At 45.2% G+C, this 24,279-nt stretch overlaps 1 protein-coding gene across 3 annotated transcripts in view; it reads right to left on the bottom strand.

Annotated features, from left to right (window-relative positions):
• Window positions 1-24,279, bottom strand: part of SACS (sacsin molecular chaperone) — a 77,610-nt gene that overhangs the window by 13,723 nt on the left and 39,608 nt on the right. For 2 of the 3 annotated variants that reach the window (XM_065902267.1, XM_065902268.1), the window contains 6 exons: window positions 17,511-17,598; window positions 16,325-16,410; window positions 15,545-15,656; window positions 12,722-12,868; window positions 9,293-10,787; window positions 8,675-8,766 (listed from right to left, as the gene is read on the bottom strand). In XM_065902267.1, the coding sequence (XP_065758339.1) occupies window positions 8,675-8,766; window positions 9,293-10,787; window positions 12,722-12,868; window positions 15,545-15,656; window positions 16,325-16,410; window positions 17,511-17,598 (2,020 nt within the window). Of the gene's footprint in view, window positions 1-8,674; window positions 8,767-9,292; window positions 10,788-12,721; window positions 12,869-15,544; window positions 15,657-16,324; window positions 16,411-17,510; window positions 17,599-21,146; window positions 21,345-24,279 lie in introns of those variants that run through there. The other variant, XM_065902269.1, reaches the window with a different exon arrangement.

Here is a 24,279-nt window from a genome sequence, read left to right as displayed (position 1 = left end):
ATGCTCTGTGCATTTCCAGGCAGGAAACACGGCCACGACACTCTGAGACAGAGTTCACTTGTGCTTATCACCCAGGAAAGGGCACTCTTCTGGACTCTGGCCTTGGCAGCAGTGCTTCAGGGTTAAGCAACGGGGCACAGGGGCCAGCTGTGATGGCATGCTTTCCCCACCAGGTGGCTGCACTCTGGGATGGTTGATAAACCAGGAGGCTAGTAAGGTTTTCTCTGGGGGAAAAAATATGTTTGCTGATTTTCAGCCAATGGTCTAGAAAATAATATTTTATTTCTAAGCATATTTTGTGTTTCCGTGTATTTGTCTACAATACCAGAAATAATAAAATTTTAAAGTAACATGATATACCTGTGGGTATGTATTTGTCTATACAGGGAAATAAAAAGCATCTCAAATTCAATCTTATGCAAACTAACATTCCATTTTCTCCCTAGCATACATATAATATATAGACTCTGGAAAGACTAATTTTGGAAAAAAATATAAAAAGGGGAACACCTCAAGCCCCTTGAAATTTTGTCCATCATTATCTGTTAACCAGGGAAGGACACTCTTATTTCACAGACTCACACACCAGGGAAATGGCCTTAACTTCTACCAAGAAGATTCTCTCTCATGTTACAATAAGACATTTAAAATTACTGCCACAGAAGTTTAAGCAAGGACACACTTCTGTAACTGTTGAAGACACCAATACCCACATCCTGATTATTGTCAGTTCTACACTATGTGGCTTAGGGTGAGTCAGGCAGTAGTATTTAAGAAGTCACAAAATCTTGTCTATAGTCTGACTAGCACAGTCTCCTTGGTCTGTGAGTCCCAAATATTATTTTTTAATTCATTTGTAATGTTCTGAAAAATGTTGAATTGAATTCAACATAGAATTCAGTATAGTTGAATTAACTATAATAAAATATCCAAATCACAAGGCAAGGATATAATACCAAAGATACAAAAAAAGTTAGAAATTAAAATTCAGAACACTCAAAAAACAGAAAAACCAAATGTGCAGCACACTGTGTTCCATGTTAATGACTGCCACCCAACATGCACTCTGCAGATAATCCTGTCCAATAACCTTGCATGAAATTCAGCAGCCTATAAGCCTCATACCTACCTTCAGGACAGCTGTCTAGTATCAATGTGCAAATAAAATGTCAATGACAGGCGCACACCACATGTAACATGCTATAGTGTGGGCCACATGTAACATGTGACTGCACACACCACATGTAACATGTGATTGATGCGCACAGCACATGTAACATGTGATTGACACGCACACCACATGTAACATGTGATTAACGCCAGTCATGCTCTGATGAAACAAATCATAGAAAATAAAGGAGAGAGAAAATGTAGTAAGAGACAGTTCTAAGCACAGAAGTCTATTAGACCTGGAGTTCTGATTTCTGTTTATTTTGTAGTTAAGCTTTCAGCTTTTACCCTAAAGTATAAATGTTAACACAGAAAAATGTCTCCATGCCCTGGATTGGGGCACCCTTGAAATTGTGAAGCAACTCAACCGGTATCCATAAAATAATTCAACAGCACTTATTAAATGACTTGTGCTTCTGTGACCCTGCCTTTAGAATTATCAGCACTGTGAAAAGTGGTTAAGTATTTAGTGCCAGGCGTGTTCCTAGAGACAGAAAGTGTTTATCAGTTGTAACTATTTAGGAACAACTCTGCTCAGAGTGGTTTGTGCTTTACTGTGGGTCAGCTCAAGGTAAAACCGTCAGCATGCTAAATCTATGGTTCAGCCCTCACTTTGAGGAAGATTTTCCACGTGGATGGAGACAGGATGCTATAGTCCACTTGAAAATAAGATGAGGTGCCAGTTAAACTGTAGGCCATCTGTCAGTCAAATCTTTAAAAGAAGAAAAAGCAGCACACAGGGATGGAGAGAGCAGCTCGGTGGCCAGCCCAGTGCTCCCGGCGCTCTGCAAGGACCCAGGGAAGCCTCACTCTACTCCACAGGGCACCAGGCTGGCTCAGAACAGCGCTGCGAGCAGACTTCTCAAGAAGTCGGCAGTGACACTGCAGTGCCATCCTCGCTTCCATCCTGAACAGGAAATAGACGACAAGTTGGGCGGTTGCCAACGCCACCCATAGCACCCCCCCGCCCCAGGCAGACGGCTAACCATGCAGCCTGCTGACAACAAGACTCTGCCTTCCGCTGTGATCACTCCTTAAAGATGTAGGATTATAGTTATGGTAGCTGTGGGGGATCAGCCACTTTTCCTACAAGCTAGAAAACAAGATTAATACTTATATGAATTATCACTATAACAGTGACTTAGCTTCTAAATTAATTTTAGCTTCAAGGAATAGACTGACCCCAAAAATAATGTTTACTATAAAAACAATTTCTGTAAAGCTAACCTCATATCCTGATTTTCCAGGGAAACACAAACTGGAGGAAAATAATACAAGTCTATCAAAACTTTTTATAAAGACAGTCAATAACTGACACTTCATCGACAGAGATCCTAGAATGGATGCCCCTCTGTCCACTTCAATCTCATCATATAACAAGTGTGGGCACTCTCACCCTTCCATTAAACCCGCAGCTTAAATACCAATCTCAGCATAATTGTTTCATTTGAGACTAAATGTTCTATGAACTGAAACATGGCCTGATTGTGGTGTGTGTAACAACCACCTATGTACTCTACTAGTATACTTTCCTCTCTCCTTTAATTGTTAGCACCAGAAAATAATACTGATACAACTTCTAGCTACTGAGGTAAATGAAAAAACAGGATTCAAAGAATCAAATGAACAAAAACATCAGGCTGCAAATGAACACAACATTTAGTCAGTCATCATACCTGAGTATCCCCAGAGAAGTTGTTGTGCTAGAATATAATTAAATCTGTTCTTAGAAAAAGCCGGAATTATCACAGTTTTCACATAATGGCTACAGCAATTATTCTGAATCTTAAGATAGCACTGTTTTCAGAATCTTAAACATCATTATATAAAAGAAAAGCCATAAACAAACTCCAAACATAGTAGAGTATACATTTAAGATTTAAGGATATACTTCAATATAATTGACCTAGGTTCGATTCCTGGGTCAGGAAGATCTGCTGGAGAAGGAATAGGCTACCCACTCCAGTTTTTCTTGGGCTTCCCTTATGGCTCAGCTAGTAAAGAATCCACCTGCAATGCAGGAGACCTGGGTTAAATCCCTGGGTTGAGAAGATCCCCTGGAGAAGGGAAAGGCTACCCACTCCAGTATTCTGGCCTGGAGAATGCCATGGACTGTACAGTCCACGGGGTTGTAAAGAGTCGGACATGGCTGAGCGACTTTCACTTTCAATATAAACTAAATCCAAATTATGAATCATACCATATGTCTGATTCAACTGCTTTTCTTCTACTTCCTCCAAAACCCATTTACCTGCTCTTCTAACTTCCAAGAGTCACCCACTTACTCAAGTAACTTAATACAGAAATAACCTAGACCTGTGATAGAAAAAACAAAACAACAGAATCTTCACCCCAACTCTAAAGTTCCAGAGAGTCCTAAGTCCTTCAAGCTCTTTTAGCCCTCAGTGTCTCCGTCCCTCAGAGGAGGATGAAGGTGGAGAACAAATGAGACACAGAAGATACACATTTGAAAAGAAATTCTGACTCACGGCCACACTGCAGGCATCTGCCTGCTCGTATCCCCATCCCCGCAGCTTCATCCCACCCAGCCCAACAATGGAAACTCAGCAACAGCCTATCAACCTGGCACTGGGAACATGTGCCCAGGAAAACGGGGCAGATCAGGCAGAGAGGATTAAATGGGCAGCGATAGGCTCCAGAGTGACACAGGCACCGAGCTCAGGTCCGCGTGGCCTGCAGGGGCAGGGATGGCAGAGAAAGCCTCTCCGTGGAGGAGACTTGTAGATTGAAGGTAAAGAGATGAACAGAAGCCCGCAGGCAGGGTGCAGGAGAGAGAGTATTTTAAGGAAAGGGGACACTGCAGAAACACAGATATGAGAAAACCTGAATTCGTGTAAAAGAAAACTTTACCAAGCATCCACCTTGAAGTGGGCTCTGTGCCACATGGGGGTGACGAACCTCACAGGGGTCTACTCTCTCGGATGAAGGGAACTCTGGTCTCTCAAGGCCAGTCAAGGGAGCCCCACAGACCACTCAGACAAGACCGGACCTGTCAGAAGTCAGGATATACTCTGAAACCCATCAGCGGACGGTGGTGAGATGAGATGAGCATGGCAGGGAGGAGGACCTGGGGGCTCACAGCACAGCCAGAGAAAGGCGATGCAGAAATTCCATCCCCAGAGCCCAGAGACACGAGAACAAGGGTGGGAATGGTGCCGTGCTCACAAGGAAAGATCACACAAGAGGCGAGACAGGTATGGACACAAGATGAGGACTCAAGCAGGGAAAGCGTGGTCTTTGAGCTCCCTGAGGAGCTCCAAGGGGAGAATGACAACAGTGTTTCTTGTGAGCCAGGTGTCATGTTAAACTACACGCTCTATGTACACCAGTTTATCTTCAGAGAAAGCCTGCCAAACTAAAACATCACCAGAGAGGTTGTCAATAGCCTGCCTGACAGCCATCATGCAAACTGGATAAAATTCAGCTGGTAGGCTGGGACTGCCTGCCATCCTCCACTCAACCCTTATTCTCATTTCATTACACTTGTAAGAAAGAAAGCAATCTTGCATTTCATGTAGTTGAATCTCGAGCGCCCCAGATACACTTTTCTGGAAGGATGTCACTGATGAGGAAAGAAACTCACAGAGATCAGGTAATTTGTTGAAGGTCACACAATGGAGGAATCAAGTCTGAGCCCAGATCTGTGCACTGACAGACTCTGGGCCCATACCCACCACCCTGCACTGCACTGCGAGTCCTAAAACTGGGCACCTACAGAAGAGGTAGAGATCGAGGGACCTGGGTGAACAAGGAGGCCCGAAGACCATAAGGAGTTCCTGAACTGATCCCCAATTAGGGGGTCAACTGAGGAACAGGAATTCACAAATAATTCTTAAAAGCAGGCAAGGAAGTATCAGGACAACAAGAGAGCCCGGGATTCAAAGATGAGTGACCAGTAGGAGCAAAGCCTCAGGGGGACCAGGTAAGAAGAACAAAACAATTTCACTGGATTTAATAATTTTTAAAAAGTCATTAATTGGTGATCTCAGTTGGGAAATTTTATTGCACTGAATGAAAAGTTCGTCTGCAGAGACAACAGATGGTGAGCAAATGCAGATGACAAGCACATGCCACTCCTCTGGATGCTGGACTATACAAAAAGCAAACTAAAGTCAAGGTTGGCTTTGTTTCCCCCAAATGAGAGAGAAGACTCTGTGGATCACAACTAACTGTGAAAAATTCTTAAAGAGATGGTAATACCAGACCATCTGACCTGCCTCTTGAGAAATCTATATGCAGGTCAAGAGGCAACAGTTAGAACTGAACATGGAACAACAGACTGGTTCCAAATAGGGAAAGGAGTACATCAAGGTTGTATATTGTCACCCTGCTTATTTAACTTATATGCAAAGTACATCATGAGAAATGCCAGGCTGGATGAAGCACAAGCTGGAATCATGATTGCTGGGAGGAACATCAATAACCTCAGATATGCAGATGACACCACCCTTATGGCAGAAAGTGAAGAACTAAAGAGCCTCTTGATGAAAGTGAAAGAGGAGAGTGAAAAAGTTGGCTTAAATCTCAATGTTCAGAAAACTAAGATCATGGAATCTGGTCCCATCACTTCATGGCAAATAGTTGGGGAAACAATGGAAATAGTGAGAGACTTTATTTTGGGGGCTCCAAAATCACTGCAGATGGTGACTGCAGCCATGAAATTAAAAGATGCTTTCTCCTTGGAGGAAAAGTTATGACCAATGTAGACAGCATATTAAAAAGCAGAGACATTACTTTGCCAACAAAGGTCTGTATAGTTACAGCTATGGTTTTTCCAGTGGTCATGTATGGATGTGAGAGTTGGACTGTGAAGAAAGCTGAGTGCCAAAGAACGGATGCTATTGAACTGTGGTGTTGGAGAAGACTCTTGAGAGTCCCTTGGACAGCAAGGAGATCCAACCAGTCCATCCTAAAGGAAATCATTCCTGAATATTCATTGGAAGGACTGATGCTGAAGCTGAAACTCCAATACTTTGGCCACCTAATGTGAAGAACTGACTTACTTGAGAAGACCCTGATGCTGGGGAAAAACTGAAGGTGGGAGGAGAAGGGGACAACAGAGGATGAGATGGTTGGATGGCATCACTGACTCAATGGACATGAGTTTGAGTAGGCTCTGGGAGTTGGTGGTGGACAGGGAAGCCTGGTGTGCTACAGTCCATGGGGTCGCAAAGAGTCGGACACGACTTAGCAACTTAACTGACTGAACTGAAGCGTGCAACTGCAAATGAGAGGCAACAGAGTTAAATAGTGAGAGTACCAGCAGTACCATAGTACTTAGCTGAGGATTTTACATGTGAAACAAGTGGAAGATGGTATTTTGTTGGGGCTACACTCCCATTTTGAAAGAAAACACTTCCCATGTAACTGTGTGCAGTTGTACTTCCAAATATGGCCAGTCAGATTTTACTTAAAATTAGGAAAGACAAGCCCACGGTGCTTTGTGTCAGCAAAAGGATCACATAATCTGTTTTTACAGTCAAAAAGACCCACTGACATTTCACATCTGTGATGTTCCCACTGTAGGAAGGGAGCCTCATAGACGCAGCCTTCTCGGCCTCTCTTCTCACACTCTTGCCCCATACATCAGCAAGAAGACTGGTTCACTGACCGCTCAGTGTAGGAAGAGATGCCTGCCCCTGATCAGAGGGACGCCTGGGGTGGCTCCCGCAGCTCTGCAGTGCAGGGCATGCTGGGAAGGAAGTCAAGGTCCCCAGTGCTACCTGTGACCAGCCTGGTGAGCTTGTCCATCTCACCCTAGAGGTCAGAGTACAGGCCCATATTGTGCCCTAAGCCATGCCCCCAAGACCAGGGTCACTGCAGTGATGCAGGACTGACCAGTAAAGTCTGCCCACTGGTTCCTCTCTGCGTCTTCCTTCACCAACTGGGGTCCCAGGAAAGGAAAGCAAAGGGGTCATTACTGAGTCCCCACTGGCCCTACACCATAAAGCTCCCCAAGCAGTAAATCTGTTCATGGGGATAAAGTGACATCAAAAATACATTTCTGTCTGGAACTAATGGTACAAAACAACAGGGAGGATGCCCCGGAGGCAGTCCTTCACCACGTGGCCAAATAAAGACACCAGAAAGGCTAGAGACCAGGATGATTAAATAATCACAGTGGTGACAGGCTAATATTAATACTTAAATCCAGATAAGTGCCAGTGAAGACAACTCCTGGGATAACTAGCTGCACATCATGGGTGACAATAAGACCAAAGACATCCCTTCTACTGTAAAACCAGGAACCAGAGATAAAACACGAGTCTACAGATGATTCCAAAATAACAAATCAGAACTCATAGTAGACAAGAAAATGAGAAAACACACAGAGTGGGAAGACTAAGCTTTACAAAGATGTCAAATTACTGAGTTAACAGTAGATAAATGTAACTCATCCCAAAAATATTACGATAGGTCCCCATTCATGCAGGGCTAGAGAAGAGGTTGTGGTCACGCCCTGTGCCACAGAGTACTTGAAAATTCTAATTAAGACCAACATTATCCTGCTGATCTTCTACCCTTTGAACCTGATTTGACCGCATTGCCCACAGCTTCCCTGCGCTCCATCCTGAATCTGTCCCCCAAGTCCCAACTCCTTTTGCTTCCATTTACAGGAATGAAGGTGCATAACCATTAGCAAGTTTTCCTTTAGCCGTTACCTTTGAAAACAAACCAGCACACAGTACAAAAGACACATCACAAAGAGCATGCTTTACAACCTTACCTGGTAGGACAAACCCAGAATTTTTCAGGCCAATATCTAACTTAAAAAAAAAGTTCAATATCCTTCAATTTAAAAAAAAAAAAGAGTGGCTGAAAGAATAAATAAACAAAAAAAAAAAGTTCAGGCAACAGTCTTACAAAGGTGCTCACAAAAGTTGAAAGATAAGGTTAAACAGAACCTTAGTGATTTTTCCTCCAATTATTCTGTCTTTTCCTAAAATGGACTCCCAATAGAGGACACCCATTCCTGCCTCGGCCCCAGGAGTCCTCCCGACCCTGATGCACAGGTCACTTCTCAACCTGCAGGTCCCCAAAGCCACGTCAACACAACCACGTGGAACCCTGGAGGCAGGTGGCGTGGGGGCAGAGCAGGCAGACTCCCTCTCCCCTCAAGTGTCCACCTAACTCGCAGCAGTGCTCTCACCGCCATGCGGGCCACCAGGGAGGAGGCCGGGGGCAAAAATGGGGAAAGAAATGGGGAAGCACTGCAGGCCCATGAGGCACTGTGCAGGGGTGAGGACCACTGCCACACCCTAACCCTAAACACAGGTTTCTAAACACAGGACCACCTTCGCATTCAGATAGATGTCAGCATCCATGACTGACACATCTCAAACCACAAGTACATGAGGTTGAACCGTATGGAGCTGCTGATCAATAGGCAATTCCATACTAGTTCAACTTAACAGGAAACACATAAACTGGTCACATTTTTATAAATACATTTATTTTTAAAAAGCTAAAATAGCTATAATACCTCGGGTTTGGGCAGCTTCCTTTAAAGCAGCTAGAAGGTGAGGCTTCAAGTTATCCAAAAGAAATCGTCCTTCAAGACCTGGGAAAAGGGACCTAAAAAGGGACAGAAATGCAGCAATTTTAAGTAGATAAGTTCAGTGATATAATTTCAAGCCAGTTACATGTGCTCACTATTTTACCTAAGTTATAAAGCACACCTCAAATCACACGCAATCCTTGTGATCCAGTACTATCCAGGTGTGGCTTTAAACCCTGAGGCAGCATGCAAACTCAGGGACGGCCCAGGAACACCTTAGAGAAACATGCACTGTATTCCCTGAAATGTCCATAGGCATCCTGAGCTATGATTACCGAGTAAAGTATTTTCGTGAATTTAATTTCATCAAAATAATTTACTTTTGACTAACTTTAGTTACTACTAGCTCTTTGTAGCCATTCTTTTCCACGTTCTGCTATTAGAATTTCCAGGAACAACGACGGCTTGCACTGATTTTTAACGGATAAACATCTGGAGGCCCTTCCACAACAGAACTTAACTGTGTGTTCTTTTCTAATGGAACAGCTCTGCAGAGCCCCCTAAGGCCTTATGCACACCCGGCTAAGCGAGGGCCCCGCCTACCTGGGGTGCTCCTCCGAGGCGATATAGACCACGTCCTGGTCGCACGCGGACGAGGAGAAGGGGACGAAGGCCCCGCTCTGCAGCGGCAGCAGCTCCAGCCCCAGCAGCTCGCCGTAGGCCTGGTCGGAGAGCACGAACTCCAGCAGGTGCAGCCTCTCGGGCGCACTCGCGCCACCCAGGCCCGCCTTCCGCAGCACCTGCCGGGTCCACGCGGGCGTCACCTGCGTCAGCGGCCCGGCACTGGAGGCCACGAGCTGGGCGGCGGCAGCCAGGTGGGCCGGGGCCCGGACCACCTGCCTCCCCGAGCGCTGCAGAAAGTGGAGGACGGCCGGGGTGTAGTCCAGGCCTTCGTCCAGATCCGAGAAGCATGCCTGCTCCAGGGGGACCCAGTGACCGCCCAGGGAGGGCAGCACCGCGTGCTGGAAGAGCTCCTGGAACAGCGGGTCCAGCGCCGGCCGCCAGGGCAGCTTGACCCGCGCGGCATCCGGCCACAGCCCATAGACTGCGGCCACCGAGAGCGGCAGCCCAGGGCTGCAGCCAGCCCGCAGGCGGGCAATGGCGTCGAGGATGAGGGCGGCGTAGGCCCTGGGCACCACGCTCAGCACAAGCAGCTCGTTCCACACGGCGGCCGGGTCCCTCCACTGGTCCAGCTCCCGCCACTTGATGCTCCTGCGGTTGTCCGTCAGGCCGAAGAAGCCGCTGACGTGGACCGGGAGCCCAGTCCGGCTCTCCTCGCCCGGTGGTAAGGGGAGGAAGCAGAAGGCTTTCCCTGAGAACCCAGCAGCCGCGCCTCCGGGCCCGTCCTCTTCGACCGGGCCCGGCAGGGGCGTGGCGATGCCGATGACTGGGACGAAGCGCAGCTCGTCGGCCAGCGCGTCCAGCTGCGGGCTCAGGCCCCGGCCGCCCACGCTGTTGCACACCAGCCAAGACGTTTCCCGGGCGCCCTGGGTGCCCCCGTCCTCCAGGACGATGCTCACGGGGTACGTGACGCATGTGACGCCGCCGCTGGGCACCCGCTCACAGTAGTCACTGAGGGCGGACGCCAGCGCCTCCACCGCCCCGGGCCGCTCTGGCGCCGGCGCTGCCGGCTCGCGGGCCGACACTCTGAAGACCAGCTTCTCCGAGCCGTCGGCCTCGCGGACGTGCAGGGACACGTCCTGCACACTCTTCAGGAAGAGCAGCACCGTGTCCGCGTCTGCCTGGAAGGACTCGAACAGCTCCAGAACCTTCAGCTTGTTGTAGAGGGTCCCGCTAAGTTGGGAGGGCTGCCGCCGAAGCGGGAAACGGAAGAACGTCCCAGGGAAGCTGCCCTTCACAAATGTCTCCTTGGTGCTTCCAAAAAGGCCAATAAACGGCGCAAACTGGTCTGAAAGCTCGCTAATTTCTTTGCTGTCATCTCTGAGATTCCAACACTGGCCTGATTCGTGTGGACCGAAAAGTGTCTGATGAGGATCTAACATGCCAATCTGGTCACCACTAAAGATGCAAGGAACATCTGCAAAGGAAAATTCAAATCACCATCAACTCTGAACTATACTGACACTGATAATCACAATTACACTGCACAGTTACACATGGAGAAGTATAAGCCACAGAAGGCTTCTAAACAGAGTTATCTAAAAATAAACTAAGTCTTGCTTTGGAAACATAATTCTCTGAATGCAAAAAAATGGTTTCTCTTTAGATTCAAAAAGCACCAGGCATTGAGAGACTTTAAGTGATTATTGTGAAAACCTAAGATGTATCTTCAAGCATTTACTAAATTAATTAAAATACATATGAAATATTTGGATATTTACACTCTCCCTACAGCCTTGTGAACCCAACTAAACAGAACAGATTTGTAGCCTGTGTGCAAAGTAAAATTTCAACCACAGATTCTCTGAGAGAATGAGAAAGAACAGGTGATCTCAAGTATGTGTCCTGAGTGAGTCTGAAATAGACAGTGACCTGAGGACCTAGCCTTCACACAAGATGGGGTCCACCCGTGGCACGCAGGGTCACCCACCACAGGCTTAGGCATCAGAAGCACCAAATCCTGAGCTTTGGGGTATTTTCAGTAGGAAATGTTACGTCCACCAGCCCACCACCACGTCCAGTCAACAAGGCTGGCCCACGGCCCCCCATTGTCCACAGTCCCCTCTGCGCTCCCATTACTGAAACTATGTCAGGGAGAAGCCTGGTGGCTGGAGACCAGAACTCATGACCTTGGCAAGTCCTTGGATTAGAGATCAGCACCCAGGGAACCCATCCCACATAAGTGTGCTGGTTCTCAGACAAGAAACAAACCCACAGTGAGAGCAGATACCCGCCGCCAGGGGACTCTCTGGACAATATACCCCTGACAACAGGCTCCAGGCTTATGCAACATACAAGTATGCCCCCATAAAATTTAAAAACCACTGCATGTCACAGATGTGAGGAATAACTCACAGATAGTTGAACACCTGACTATTAATATTCACATAATTGTTACATAACATAATGATTTCATCAGTTTTATTATATAATACATAATATTACTTAACACAATACTATACATTATAACATTGTAAATGCAATTTTAAAAATAGGTTTGCTAAAACTGGGCCATGGTGAGGATGCTTCTGCGTCCCACTTGCTCAGGGCAGTCCCAATTTGGGCCAGTGGCTGAGAATAATATCACTTCTTAACCCTCAGGACTGCCCCAGTTTGGGGAATCAATTACATGTTACTCTAGCGACAGCTAGAACTCTGCCAGCACAGTCCCTTCTTCTGCTGCAAGTTCAAAATGCAAAAACAATTCCAAATTAAGCCATAACTGGTGCTGATTTCATTAAAAAGTTTTATCACAAGACCACAGTAAATACTAAGAACTCTGGTTCCAGAAGAACAGCCCTAAAAGTTACAAGTATTTCCTAGTGTAACTGAATCTGAAACCTCATATTCTTTCTAGATTCCAAACATGACTTCAAAGTCATCATCAAAATACTCAAGTTTAAGAAAGAAGAGCAAAATTTCTATAGGGAAAGTGAGAAACCAAGATCATTTCAAAGTTCTCCTCTGTGTTAGCTACGTACCATTGGATATTATATTTCCTTCTTCCTGTTATTTAAAAATATGTACAAGATAATCTGTGAAAATCAGTTTGCCTGACTCAAAAATATGTGGTACAAAAGCTTTTAGAGTAACAATTTTGTGTAGGCTGACGTAGTCTTGAACTTCACATAAAATGACTGCTATACTACATTGATTCCACCGGAAATGATGACATTAACTTTTGCATCACACGATGAAGATTTGATATGGTTACCAAGATAACTAGAGAAAACACAAGACACACTGAAATTTCATCAGCATTCAATGTCGTCTCTGAAGTTTACCTGACAATATACAAAGCAGAGGCTAAAATAACTGTGAATCTCAAGACTGAAAAGCCAGATACCACACCTGTTATATGATAGACAGAATTGAAGCCAATTCCAAATCTTCCAACCTTCAAAGGGTCGTCCTTCTTCCTGCTCCGAGCTATTTCCTGAATGCCATGCCAGTCCTCCGGGGTGAACACCGCGTTGTTGTACACGTAGAGAGCAGGCCCTGGGGGTCAAGATGCATAGGCAGGGGCTGAGAAAGAAGGAAGCCTGGACACTCACTTTTCCTACACAAACTTCCTCTATGTAATAATACTTATTTGATGAAAAGACAGAAAGAACTGAAAACAGTGACTGATCCAGTATCACCGTTTGGTTGCTCTCACAATAAAAACAGAAATTACAAATTAATGGTAAAAATAACCAGCAGAAGAAATATAATATTGTTGACCCAAAATCCAAAAAGGAAAAATTATAGTGCTTAGATACTAAAAACACAGCACAAACAAGAAAATTATTCACAGTGTACTACTTTGTAAAGCTTGATCCTAAGTAACATATTTACTTATATATTTTTATAAATGGAATTACCTATAAATGTACTGAGAAGACTAAAGAAACCATGTTAAAATAATGCTTTTCACGCGCCTATGAATTCAAGCACAGATATGGGGATGCTGGTCATAATCTATGTTACAAAAATGGCATGACTGTAAAATATCTATAAAATAGTCAAAGTAGAGACATGAAAAAGACAAGCCTATGAGATTACTATAGCAAGGTCAACCATGTGGAGATCATGGTGTGTCCCACACAGCAGGAAGGGCGTGGGTGCACTCTGGGAGCCCCCGGCTTCTGGGAGCCCCAGCCCTTCCTTCACTCATAGCTCCTAATTAACTATACCCTTGAAGTCCTTAGTAAAGTGAGAAACTGAGGAAATCTTTTATTTTTCTACGTTGGATCTCTCTCATCTGACACATTCTGAGTCTTCTGTCTTCTCATTATATAAAAGAAACAAAAACAAGTTGAACTCAAGAGTTCTCATCTATCAACACTAAGCATCCATAAAGGGGAAAAAACTGTAACCCAAGAAGATGACACCAGCCAAGACACCACTCTTATCTGAATGCGAGAAAAACCCCACACACACCATGAGCACAGAGCGTCCTCAATAAATGTTAGTTAAAGAGATCACCAGGGCTTCCCTGGTGGCTCAGATGGTAAAGCATCTGCCTACAATGCAAGAGACCTGGGTTCGATCCCTGGGTCAGGAAGATCCCCTGGAGAAGGAAATGGCAACCCACTCCAGTATGCTTGCCTGGAAAATCTCATGGACCAAGGAGCCTGGTAGGCTACAGCCCATTGGGTCGAAAAGAGTTGGACATGAACTGAGCGACTAACACTGTAGTCCATGGGATGGAAGAGTCAGACACAACTGAGCAACTTTCACTTTCAAAGAGATCAAAATCATGTCCAGCTCCTTCTGGATGTCCAAGTTTTAAAAATCTGTCTAATGTGACATCACTCACTCAGCTAAATAATCATTTCACATATTTTTTAAAAAATGAAGTGAAGTCAGGGCTGGAAGCAAAAACTCCTAGGCATGAGAGAGCTGAGAAGCAAAACACCTCCAGGATCTCTTCCCATTTACAGCTACAGGACACTCCAACCAGCAGAATGATGCCAGACAGAGAGCGTGGCAACACATGCAAGCTCCTGGGACCCTCAGAGTAACTGGGGGTGGCTGTGTCCTCGCCAGTCCATGGACGAGCAAGCTGACACGCAGCCGGGCTCAGCCTCCACTCAGGCCCAGGGAGGAACTCGAGAGGCAGAGCTGACACTGGGTACCAGCGCCCATGGACAAGGAGCACAGGCAGCCTCAGGCAGGATCAGGACTTAGATAGAAGTCCGTCACATCTACACTGAGTGTCTTTCAACAATGCTTATATCACAGACTCTCAGGGACAGGAAACCTACTGGTTTCATCCTCTCACTGTAAAACTGAGTTTGCCTGAGATCAGCAGAGGTGGCAGGAGTCAGGACTAGAATGAAAACCTCTTGATGTGTTATATCTCATCTCTTTATAGAATAGAAAAAAAAAAATGCAACTTCCATATAACAAGAATAAACATATGAGCTATCATAAATGCTAAATATTTAGTATTTAAATATTTAACAGTAATGTTGATTATCCTCCTAAATCATAAAACATCTTTTAAAGAATATATGATTTACACCTCACTTGAAAAGTATGTCCAGGAAAGTCTGATTTGATCTTCCCTTTACTCAATGACTTTCCACCACAAACAGTCATTCACAATCACTCTGTAAACTTTAAAGCTGCTCTGCAAGTGATGAATACCCTTTTCAACACAGCACTTCGTAGTGCAGGGCTTCAGGAGTCCTTGTGTTAGTCACAGTTTCCTACTGTCTTTCGTTTCATTCTCCTTATTCTATCCTTTCCTTTAGTCTTTCTTCCCACCTCCCTTCAAAATATTGCAAGGGCACCTCTCACAGCAGAAAATAAGACACAAAACCACAGCCTCTAACTTCTTTCCAAATGCAGAGGAGTGTTCTCTTTGGAAAGGGTGCCATTCTGTCTTACTAACGATATAAAAGGCTCACAGTTTACTGAATAGAATAAGAGGTTTACGTATTTACATTGTTTGTTACTCTGAGTTTTGAGATTTTTATTCTTTTCTGTTCTGTAAAAATACCAACTAGCAGAGACACTTGCCCATGAAAAGCAGAGAAAACCTCTGAAGAAGTGGAGTTAAATATGCAGAGAAGTGAAGAAGAGGTGGTAACGTGACCATGCACTGAACGCTGTATTGTAAACCACAAAAAGTCACCTGTTAGTACACAGAATAAAACGTGCCCCTGACTAATGACAGACTCTTACCCTGATATTGTGCCATGTCTTTTGACCAAAGAGTCTGTGTTCCATACTGAGTCTCATCATACAAGAACTTAACTTCTGTGGCCCCAGCATCTTCTGCATTCTGAATTAATTCCTAGAAATACACCAGAAAGAGTAATATTTAATAAAACAGTCATCTACTGCCCACCTTGTATCCACCTCAAATATGTAAAAAGCCTTTACACATAAGTAAAGGAAACCCACTATCTGGATCACGAGCGGGTCTTTGTAGGTTTGCTTGTTTAGTTTGTTTGTTTAATGAGTGTATTCAAACTAAAAGAATATATCGTAAATACAGATACTGAACTCAAACAATTATCCCTTTAAATACACTCACCCAAAAAGCAAACTTCTAAGTCCAGGAGTCAAGCAGGCATGGGTTCATGGCCCCTGAATGTGGGTTTAGTATTATTTTATTTGGTCAGCTGGTTGGTTTGCAACACTCCTGTGCAATGTTTTACATAAAATTCACAAAATTACAATATGTAATTATATAAAATTGCCCAAAAAAGCATTGTAGAGCGACACTGCTTGACTCCAGCACACAGGGGCCCCTTTGCCTTTGAACCCTCATACATTCACGCCAACTGCATCTCAAGCCGTCCTGTTCAGCGTGTACATGGCAGGTGCAGAGGGAAACAGATACAGCCGTTCAAATCTAGACAAAGCTTTAAAATGCAAACACGAACAGGACTTCCTGGTAACCTCTCTCATCTCATGGTTACCAGCATGGAGGTGCACATGCATGCAACTCTGCCCTACCTTCAGAATCTGCCCTCCTTCTGGGTACCGTCTCAAGATGTCCTTGAGGAAGTCCACAAGCGGTGGCGTCGTTTGACCAAATCGACCTAAAAGAAAGAACACATTCAACATGGTTGAATGTTATTAAAGCACTAATAGCCTCTACAAATGATGAATACCATTTGGTTCTTAGAGACAGTAAAGCTGTGCAAGTTCTGACTTCATACATGTCACTGCAGCCCTCTGGTATGAAAACCTACCTGACTACACAGCTTCAGTACAAAGTAGAGTAGACTCAATTTTATAAAATCTCAAGATTCTTAATTAAATTTCAAATTTTGGTTTTAAAAAACACTAAAAAAATATCCTAACTGTCACATAAGATTATTAACTCAAAAAAAAGAGCATAGGGTGCTGCTATTTTCCAAAGCAAATGAAATAAATGGCGCTATTTTATGGGTGCTTTGGAGGTGGTTTTTGTCGCTAAGTCGTGTCTGACTCTTTGTAACCCTACTGACTGCAGCCTGCCAGGCTTCTCTGTCCATGGAATACTCCAGGCAAGAATACTGGAGTGGGTTGCCATTTCCTTCTCCAGGGGATCTTCCCAACCGAGGGGGTGAACCTGCATCTCCTGAATTGCAGGCGGATTCTTTATTACTGAGCCACCAGAGAAGCCTTTGCAGCTAAGTAAGAAGCCAGAGATGAAAGTGCCTGTCATGCCAGCCTTAATATTCTCAAATCAACCACTGTTCTCACTGTTCTGAAATGTGGCACAGGCAGCATCCCAGTGGCTGCCCAGTTCCTATACCCTCCATCTCTCCTAAACTGGAGACTTTCAGGACAGGCCAACCAGGACACCTTCAGACAGGGGACAGAAAAGTGTAGGGAGAACGGGGGAGGGAAAGTAATTTCCCAGATGCACAGAAAAAAATACATGTTTATAAGCAAAAATGAAATCTGTGCTGACGACAAAACCTGTCTTAATTAATCTGCATCATTCTGGTACAACGACCCACCCCACCAAGCCCCACAGGACCCAACCCGCAGACTGCTCACCCCAGGGGAGGCTCACTCCACCCATGTGTGCTCCTCCGGCCCTGACATGCCCTCATCGCATCCCAGTGGTATGTACTTTCATTTCATTTTTAAAACATTATCTTTATGCAATTAAAAATGGGATTGAATCCTAGTAAAGTCAATGGCATACCTCCCCCTTTCAAGCCTTTTGATTGAAGGTTTACAAAAAGATGACAGTTCTGGGAGGTCAGATCTCCAATCTTGATCCAGTCAGATAACTGAAAAAAGAAAATGTATGAAAAGCAATACAGTTCCTACTTCTATAAATTCAAAACTTTACCTCATTCTGTTTCACTTAAATAATGTTTGTTAAGTGTTCTAATCAGGAAATAAGTTGCTCTGAAGAAGTGAATATTTCAGAGAACAAAATTTAGTCAAAAATTTTATTTAAAAATGTAAATGGTTCTTCCTTGTGTGCGTGCACTAGTCGCTCAATCAAGTCCAACTCTTTGCGACCCTGTGGATCGTGGCCCACCAGGCTTCTCTGTCCATGGGATTCTCTAGGCAAGAATACTGGAGTGGCTTGCCGTTTCCTCCTCCAGGGGATCTTCCCCACCCAGGGATTGAACCAGCATCTCCTGCATCTCCTGCATTGGCAGACGGGTTCTTTACCACAGAGCCACCTGATTTTTTCTTAAATAATTACAGATAAAGAGACAGGAACACAAGCCACGGAAGAAAAGTACCGAGGCCAAGAGAGACTGTTAACACTGTTTCAGTACTTCAGTTGGATGATGGGTTCATGGCTGTTCATTCTATTAATGATTAATTGACGACTAAAAGAGAGCTATGCATAAGCCAAGGATTAGTAGTCCAACTCAGTTAGCTAAGGTACATTTAAAGAAGAATGGCAGGAAGGGAAGCAGAAGTCTGTAACATAGGACCACGTCTCCAGGTTTTAAGGAGGACTTGAAAAGGAAGAACACACGGTGTAGAACCCTGTTAGTGACAACAGACGTGACTGGCTGTGTGGCTCCGACGCTGAATGCTTCTGGCAGATTTTAATTAGTGGCCTATCTCAGGCAGTGATCCTCCCAAAGAGAAGTCAAGCAGCAGAGAGAACCCAGCAGTGTGCCCGCTTTCCCTCCTGAGCCTGCCAAGATTTGGGGGTTCTGCTTGGGCCTCTCTCTTGAGACCTTAAGTCACTCAACCAAGCAAAGCTGGTCATATCCAACTCCAGAGGCAATGAAACCATAAAAGTTGCCAATTTCAGTCTTTGTATTTTGTTTTTAGAACAGAATGATTACAAAATAACTTGAACATTTGGGTCTCTGTTCAGGTCAGCCCTAGTCTCCTTTAAAAACCTCAGCAATGCTCATTTTCATTTTCCATGAAACAATAATTGTGAAGCAAATAGCATAATATTAACTGCATCTGAATTTCCCAACACTTTTTCCTTTGTTCAGTTGTCAAGAACACAAGGAGGTTCTGAAGATTCAAGGGTTGATAGGCACGTCTCTGATGAACTAAATGAAAGGTAACAATACTTCCCACATCCTGGTTTGAGGCTCAAGCAGATTTGGCTGGAGGAGAAAGAGTCAGGAAGACATACAGCTCTAGTGAGCAGTTTCCCTCTCTTCATGGGACAGGAGGTGGAGGGAACAACACACAGACCCCTCTTCCAGACCAGGAGAAGCAAGAGAGACAAGGAGAAGGCGGATGGCAGGGGACCTGGAAAGACTGAGGACCAAGTACTGTAAGTGCCCACTCCTCATAACCAACCAAAACCAGTTTCTTGTATACGCGAAATATTTAGAATTCTCACCAATAATTCAAATCTAAAAAGTTCTGAGCAGCACTGAATAAAGAGGAAAAGAAAACCACTTCTATGGAAGGTTTGCTTATGTAAAAGAGACCCTTCTTGACGGCACATGTTGGCATCACTAAGGTCACCAGTTCAGTAGAAGTCACAGCCCGTCTTCTGCATCAGGAGAGAATTACACTCTCTGATTGTTTTCTGTGAGAGCTCCAAACTTGAGTTCAAAGATCACCTTTACTAGTTTAAGTTTCTCTTTGTTTTAAAGAACTTTACATTTAACTTTCATTTATTCCCGATTGACAGCCTGACAGGTTCTTTCTGGTGTGAACTTTGGAATCAGACACACATGGGTATGAATCCTGATTGGATCTTTCATCTCTCTGACTCTTAGTTTTACTCTTCTGCAGGATGAACCAGTCATAACTCTCTCATGAGGCTGGCTGTCCTGTGTAGTAAACAAGATGACATGGGCAAAGTCACCAGCAGAACAGTGTGTGGAACACAGTCGACTGCCCAGCAAACATTAATCATGTCCCCAGGGAGCTAACCAAGATGCAAAAGGAGAAAGGCACTGCAAGTGCTTCCCAAACTCATGACCCCAGCCCTGACCTCTAGCCCTTGAGCTTCAGGATCAGATCCACAGCTGTCTGTGGACCACCATGCCCTAGACCGTTACACAGCAGAGACCTTAGACCTGGTTTTCAGTTCAGTTCATTCAGTCGTGTCCAATTCTTCACAACCCCATGGACTGCAGCACACCAGGCCTCCCTGTCCATCACCAACTCCTGGAGTTTACTCAAGCTCACGTCCACTGAGTCAGTGACACCATCCAACCACCTCATCCTCTGTTATCCCCTTCTCCTCCTGCCTTCAATCTTTCCCAGCATCAGGGTCTTTCTCAATGAGTCAGTTCTTCGCATCAGGTGGCCAAAGTATTGGAGTTTCAGCTTCAACATCAGTCCTTCCAATGAATATTTAGGACTGATTTCCTTTAGGATGGACTGGTTGGAGCTCCTCACAGTCCAAGGGACTCTCAAGAGTCTTCTCCAACACCACAGTTCAAAAACATCAATTCTTCCGCGCTCAGCTTTGTTTATAGTCCAAATCTCACATCCATACATAAACACTGGAAAAACCAAAGCTTTGACTAGACAGACCTTTGTTGGCAAAGTAATGTCTCTGCCTTTTAATATGCTGTCTACATTGGTCATAACTTTTCTTCCAAGGAGCAAGCATCTTTTAATTTCATGGTTGAAGTCACTATCAGCAGTGATTTTGGAGCCCAAAAAAGTAAAGTCTGTCACTGTTTCCACTGTTTCTCCATCTATTTGCCATGAAGTGATGGGACCAGATGCCATGATCTTAGTTGAGTTTTAAGCCAATTTTTTCACTCTCCTCTTTCAGTTTCATCAAGAGGCTCTTTAGTTCTTCTTCCCTTTCTGCCATAGGGGTGGTGTAATCTGCATATCTGAGCTTATTGATATTTCTCCCAGCAATCTTGATTCCAGCTTGTGCTTCATCCAGCCCAGTGTTTCTCATGATGTACTCTGCATATAAGTTAAATAAGGAGGGTGACAATATATAGCCTTGAGGAACCAGTCTGTTGTTCCATGTCCAGTTCTAACTGTTGCCTCTTGACCTGCATACAGATTTCTCAAGAGGCAGGTCAGGTGGTCTGGTATTCCCATCTGTTGAAGAATTTTCCAGAGTGTGTTGTGGTCCACACAGTCAAAGGCTTTGGCATAGTCAATAAAGCAAAAGTAGATGTTTTTCTGGAACTCTCTTGGTTTTTCAATGATCCAACAGATATTGGCAATTTGATCTCTGGCTCCTCTGCCTTTTCTAAATCCAGTTTGAACATATGGAAGTTCACAGCTCACGTACTGATGAAGCCTGGCTTGGAGGATTTTGAGCATTACTTTGCTAGCATGTTAGATAAGTGCAATTTTGCGGTAGTTTGAGCATTCTTTCACATTGCCTTTCTTTGGGACTGGAATGAAAACTGACCTTTTCCAGTGTTGTGGCCACTGCTGAGTTTTCCAAATTTGCTGGCATATTGAGTGCAGCACGTTCACAGTATCATTCTTTTAGGATTTGAAATAGTTCAACTGGAATTCCATCACCTCCACTAGCTTTGTTCGTAGTGATGCTTCCTAAGGCCCACTTGACTTCACATTCCAGGATGTCTGGCTCTAGGTTGGTGATCACACCATCACGATTATCTGGGTCATGTAGATCTTTTTTGTATAGTTCTTCTGTGTATTCTTGCCACCACTTCTTAACATCTTCTGCTTCTAAAGGGCAGAGAAGCCCCAGCAAGATGGTAGGAGGGGAGAAATCGCATTTAGAATTAAACGTCATACCCACCAGAGATGCTCAGAGGGCTCAAATAAACCTTGTGCACACCAGGACCCAGAGACCCACAGAGACTGAGACAGAACTGTGTTTGAGTGTCTCCTGTGGAGGTACGGGTCAGCAGTGGACTGCCACAGGGACAGGGGCTCTGGGTGCAGCAGACCTGGGCATGGCATAAGCCCTCTTGGAGGAGGTCACCATTAACCCCACCATAGAGCTGCCAGAACTTATACAGGACTGGGAAACAAACTCTTCGTGGGCACAAACAGAACCTTATGTGCTCCAGGACCCAGGAGAAAGGAGCAGTGACCCCACAGGAGACTGACCCAGACTTGCCCGTGAGCATCCAGGAGTCTCTGGCGGAGGCGTGGGTCGGTGGTGGCCTGCTGTAGGGCTGGGGGCACTTAGTGTAGCAGTGCATGCAGGGACCTTTTGAAGGAGGTCACTATTATCTTCATTACCTCCACCTTAATTTGGCCTCAGATTAAACAACAGGGAGGGAACACAGCCCCGCCCATTAACAGAAAATTGGATTAAAGATTTACTGAGCATGGCCCCGCCCAGAACAAGACCCCAGTTTCCCCCTCAGTCAGTCTCTTCCATCAGGAAGCTTCCATAAGCCTCTTATCCTTCTCCATCAGAGGGTAGACAGAATGAAAACCACAATCACAGGAAACTAAACAATCTGCTCACAAGGACCACAGCCTTGTCTAACCCAATGAAACTATGAGCCACGCCATGTAGGGCCACCCAAGACGGATGGGTCATGGCAGAGAGTTCTGACAAAATGTGGTCCAGTGGAGAAGGGAATGGCAAACCACTTCAGTATTCTTGCCTTGAGAACCCCATGAACAGTACAACTGGTTAGAATTTGTTTTATTCTGCTGCTACTAGTATAGGAAAACAGAGTCTACCGTGTTACTTAGTTTGGCCCCTGTGACCCACTGGTATACAGAAACAGGGTCTAGGTCACTCCCCTCTCCATGTGCTATCTTAGCTGTTTAAGTCCTGCACAAGCACACATAAAAGCAAACTGAAACTCGAGTCATCCCCACCCCCGACCTGCTCATCTCTGCCAGCTGAGCATTATCCTCCTGTCCTGCCCAAGACTTGTGAACATCCTTGGCAAGGCCTTCCCCTTTATTCTACATCAAACACTCCACCAGTTCTCCCCCTGTTTGCACAAATATACATGGCCATTTGGTACCACACAACCCTGTCTTTCACAAAGCCCCCCACATATCCTTTCCTTTGGGTTTCAACTCTACAGCGCAGGTCTGGAAGCTCATCACTTACATGAGCACAAGGTTCCTACCTAGACTCTTCACACCCACCCACTCAATCTGACCACTCTGTACACCACACCCACACCCACCACCCTGCCTGGGTGCTCTGCAGAGAGGCATCCAGAAACCCTACCAATGGCAAGACTGAGCCACAACTGACTCTTTGGGTATGACCATACCTAGGGGATAAGATGACAAAGCAAACCCAGAGGAGCAACCAAAGAGGTTAGGGTTAGTAGGACCAGGAGAGGATGTGCAGGAAGGTCAAGAGATGGGGGCAGACGCAGAGAGAAAGGTAAGGCCGAGGAGCTTTTCTCCTCTGTCCTGTCCAGAGCCCTGATCCAGTCACTGATGACCACCAAACACCCTGAGGACCAAGCAGTAGGAGGACTGATCCCTGGAGGAACACAAGAACAGGCTAATCTGAAACCTGTTTAAGCAGGGAAGAGACGGGAGGGTGCACCAGGCACCCTGAAGGCCAGAATTACACTGCAAGATTAAAAATCACAGGCACCAAGCATGTCCCCAATGTCTGTACTGGTATTAACAGTAAAGAAATCCAGTACTTGAAATGCCATCCTGGGTACTCAAGCAGTCCTGTGTATCTGGTTCAACTCTTAAAAAGTGAAGACGTTTAAATAATAAGTTGATTTTTAGTAAACTGTCTCTAATTAACACCTCCTTTAAGAAAACTGCAGTATTTCCACCATTCTTAAGGGTTACATATAACATGAAATACTCCTGATTTCCAAAGTTCTGATTAAGTCATTCATTTGCATCTTACAGGTTTTCATATAAATTTACTCCTCAAAATAAAGGTTTACATATTAGAGTATGCCTGAAGATCTTCTCAGCCCTAAATTTCTGTGCTTCAAAGATGGGGGGAAACTTCTAAAACATAAAAGGCTAAGGTACTGACCAAGATTCCAGTCAAATGCATAACAAAATCAGAAAAATATGAGTAATGATGAAGTCACTTCAGAGGTGATGGCTCCCAATAAGCAACCCCCCCCAAAAAAAAAAACACCCTCTTGCTATACCGCACATCAAAAAAGTATCTTAATTTCAGGAAGTGAAGATGATTCAGACAAAAAGGGAGAAGGGGATACAGTGCTGAAAAGGCAAATCGACAGAAATATGAGCAGTGACAGGCGCACAGCCACCTCATCTTATCCCTATTTTCAGAGAAGGATGACTTCCAGGTGGGCAGGAGCCTGGGGCCCCTGTCCCAGGCCTCTCTCCCCAGATCCGGTCCTCCAGTCCTCCACCTCCGCCCGTGATCCCCGCCCCCAAGCTCCGTGGTCCCAGGGCCCCTTCCCGGGTCCCCCCATCCCCGATCCCCGTCCCTGGGCCCCGTCCCCGGGCCCCGTCCCAGGTCCCCTCCATCCCCGATCCCCGTCCCCAGGCACCCCACCCCCGGCTCCCCCATCCCAGGCCCCCTCATCCCCTGTCGTCCCCCCATTCCCGACCCCCGTCCCCAAGGCCCCTGCCCAGTCCCC

This window comes from Muntiacus reevesi, chromosome 11 (assembly GCF_963930625.1).
Source record: "Muntiacus reevesi chromosome 11, mMunRee1.1, whole genome shotgun sequence".
NCBI lineage: Eukaryota > Metazoa > Chordata > Mammalia > Artiodactyla > Cervidae > Muntiacus > Muntiacus reevesi.
This window is presented reverse-complemented; position numbering and strand designations above follow the sequence as displayed.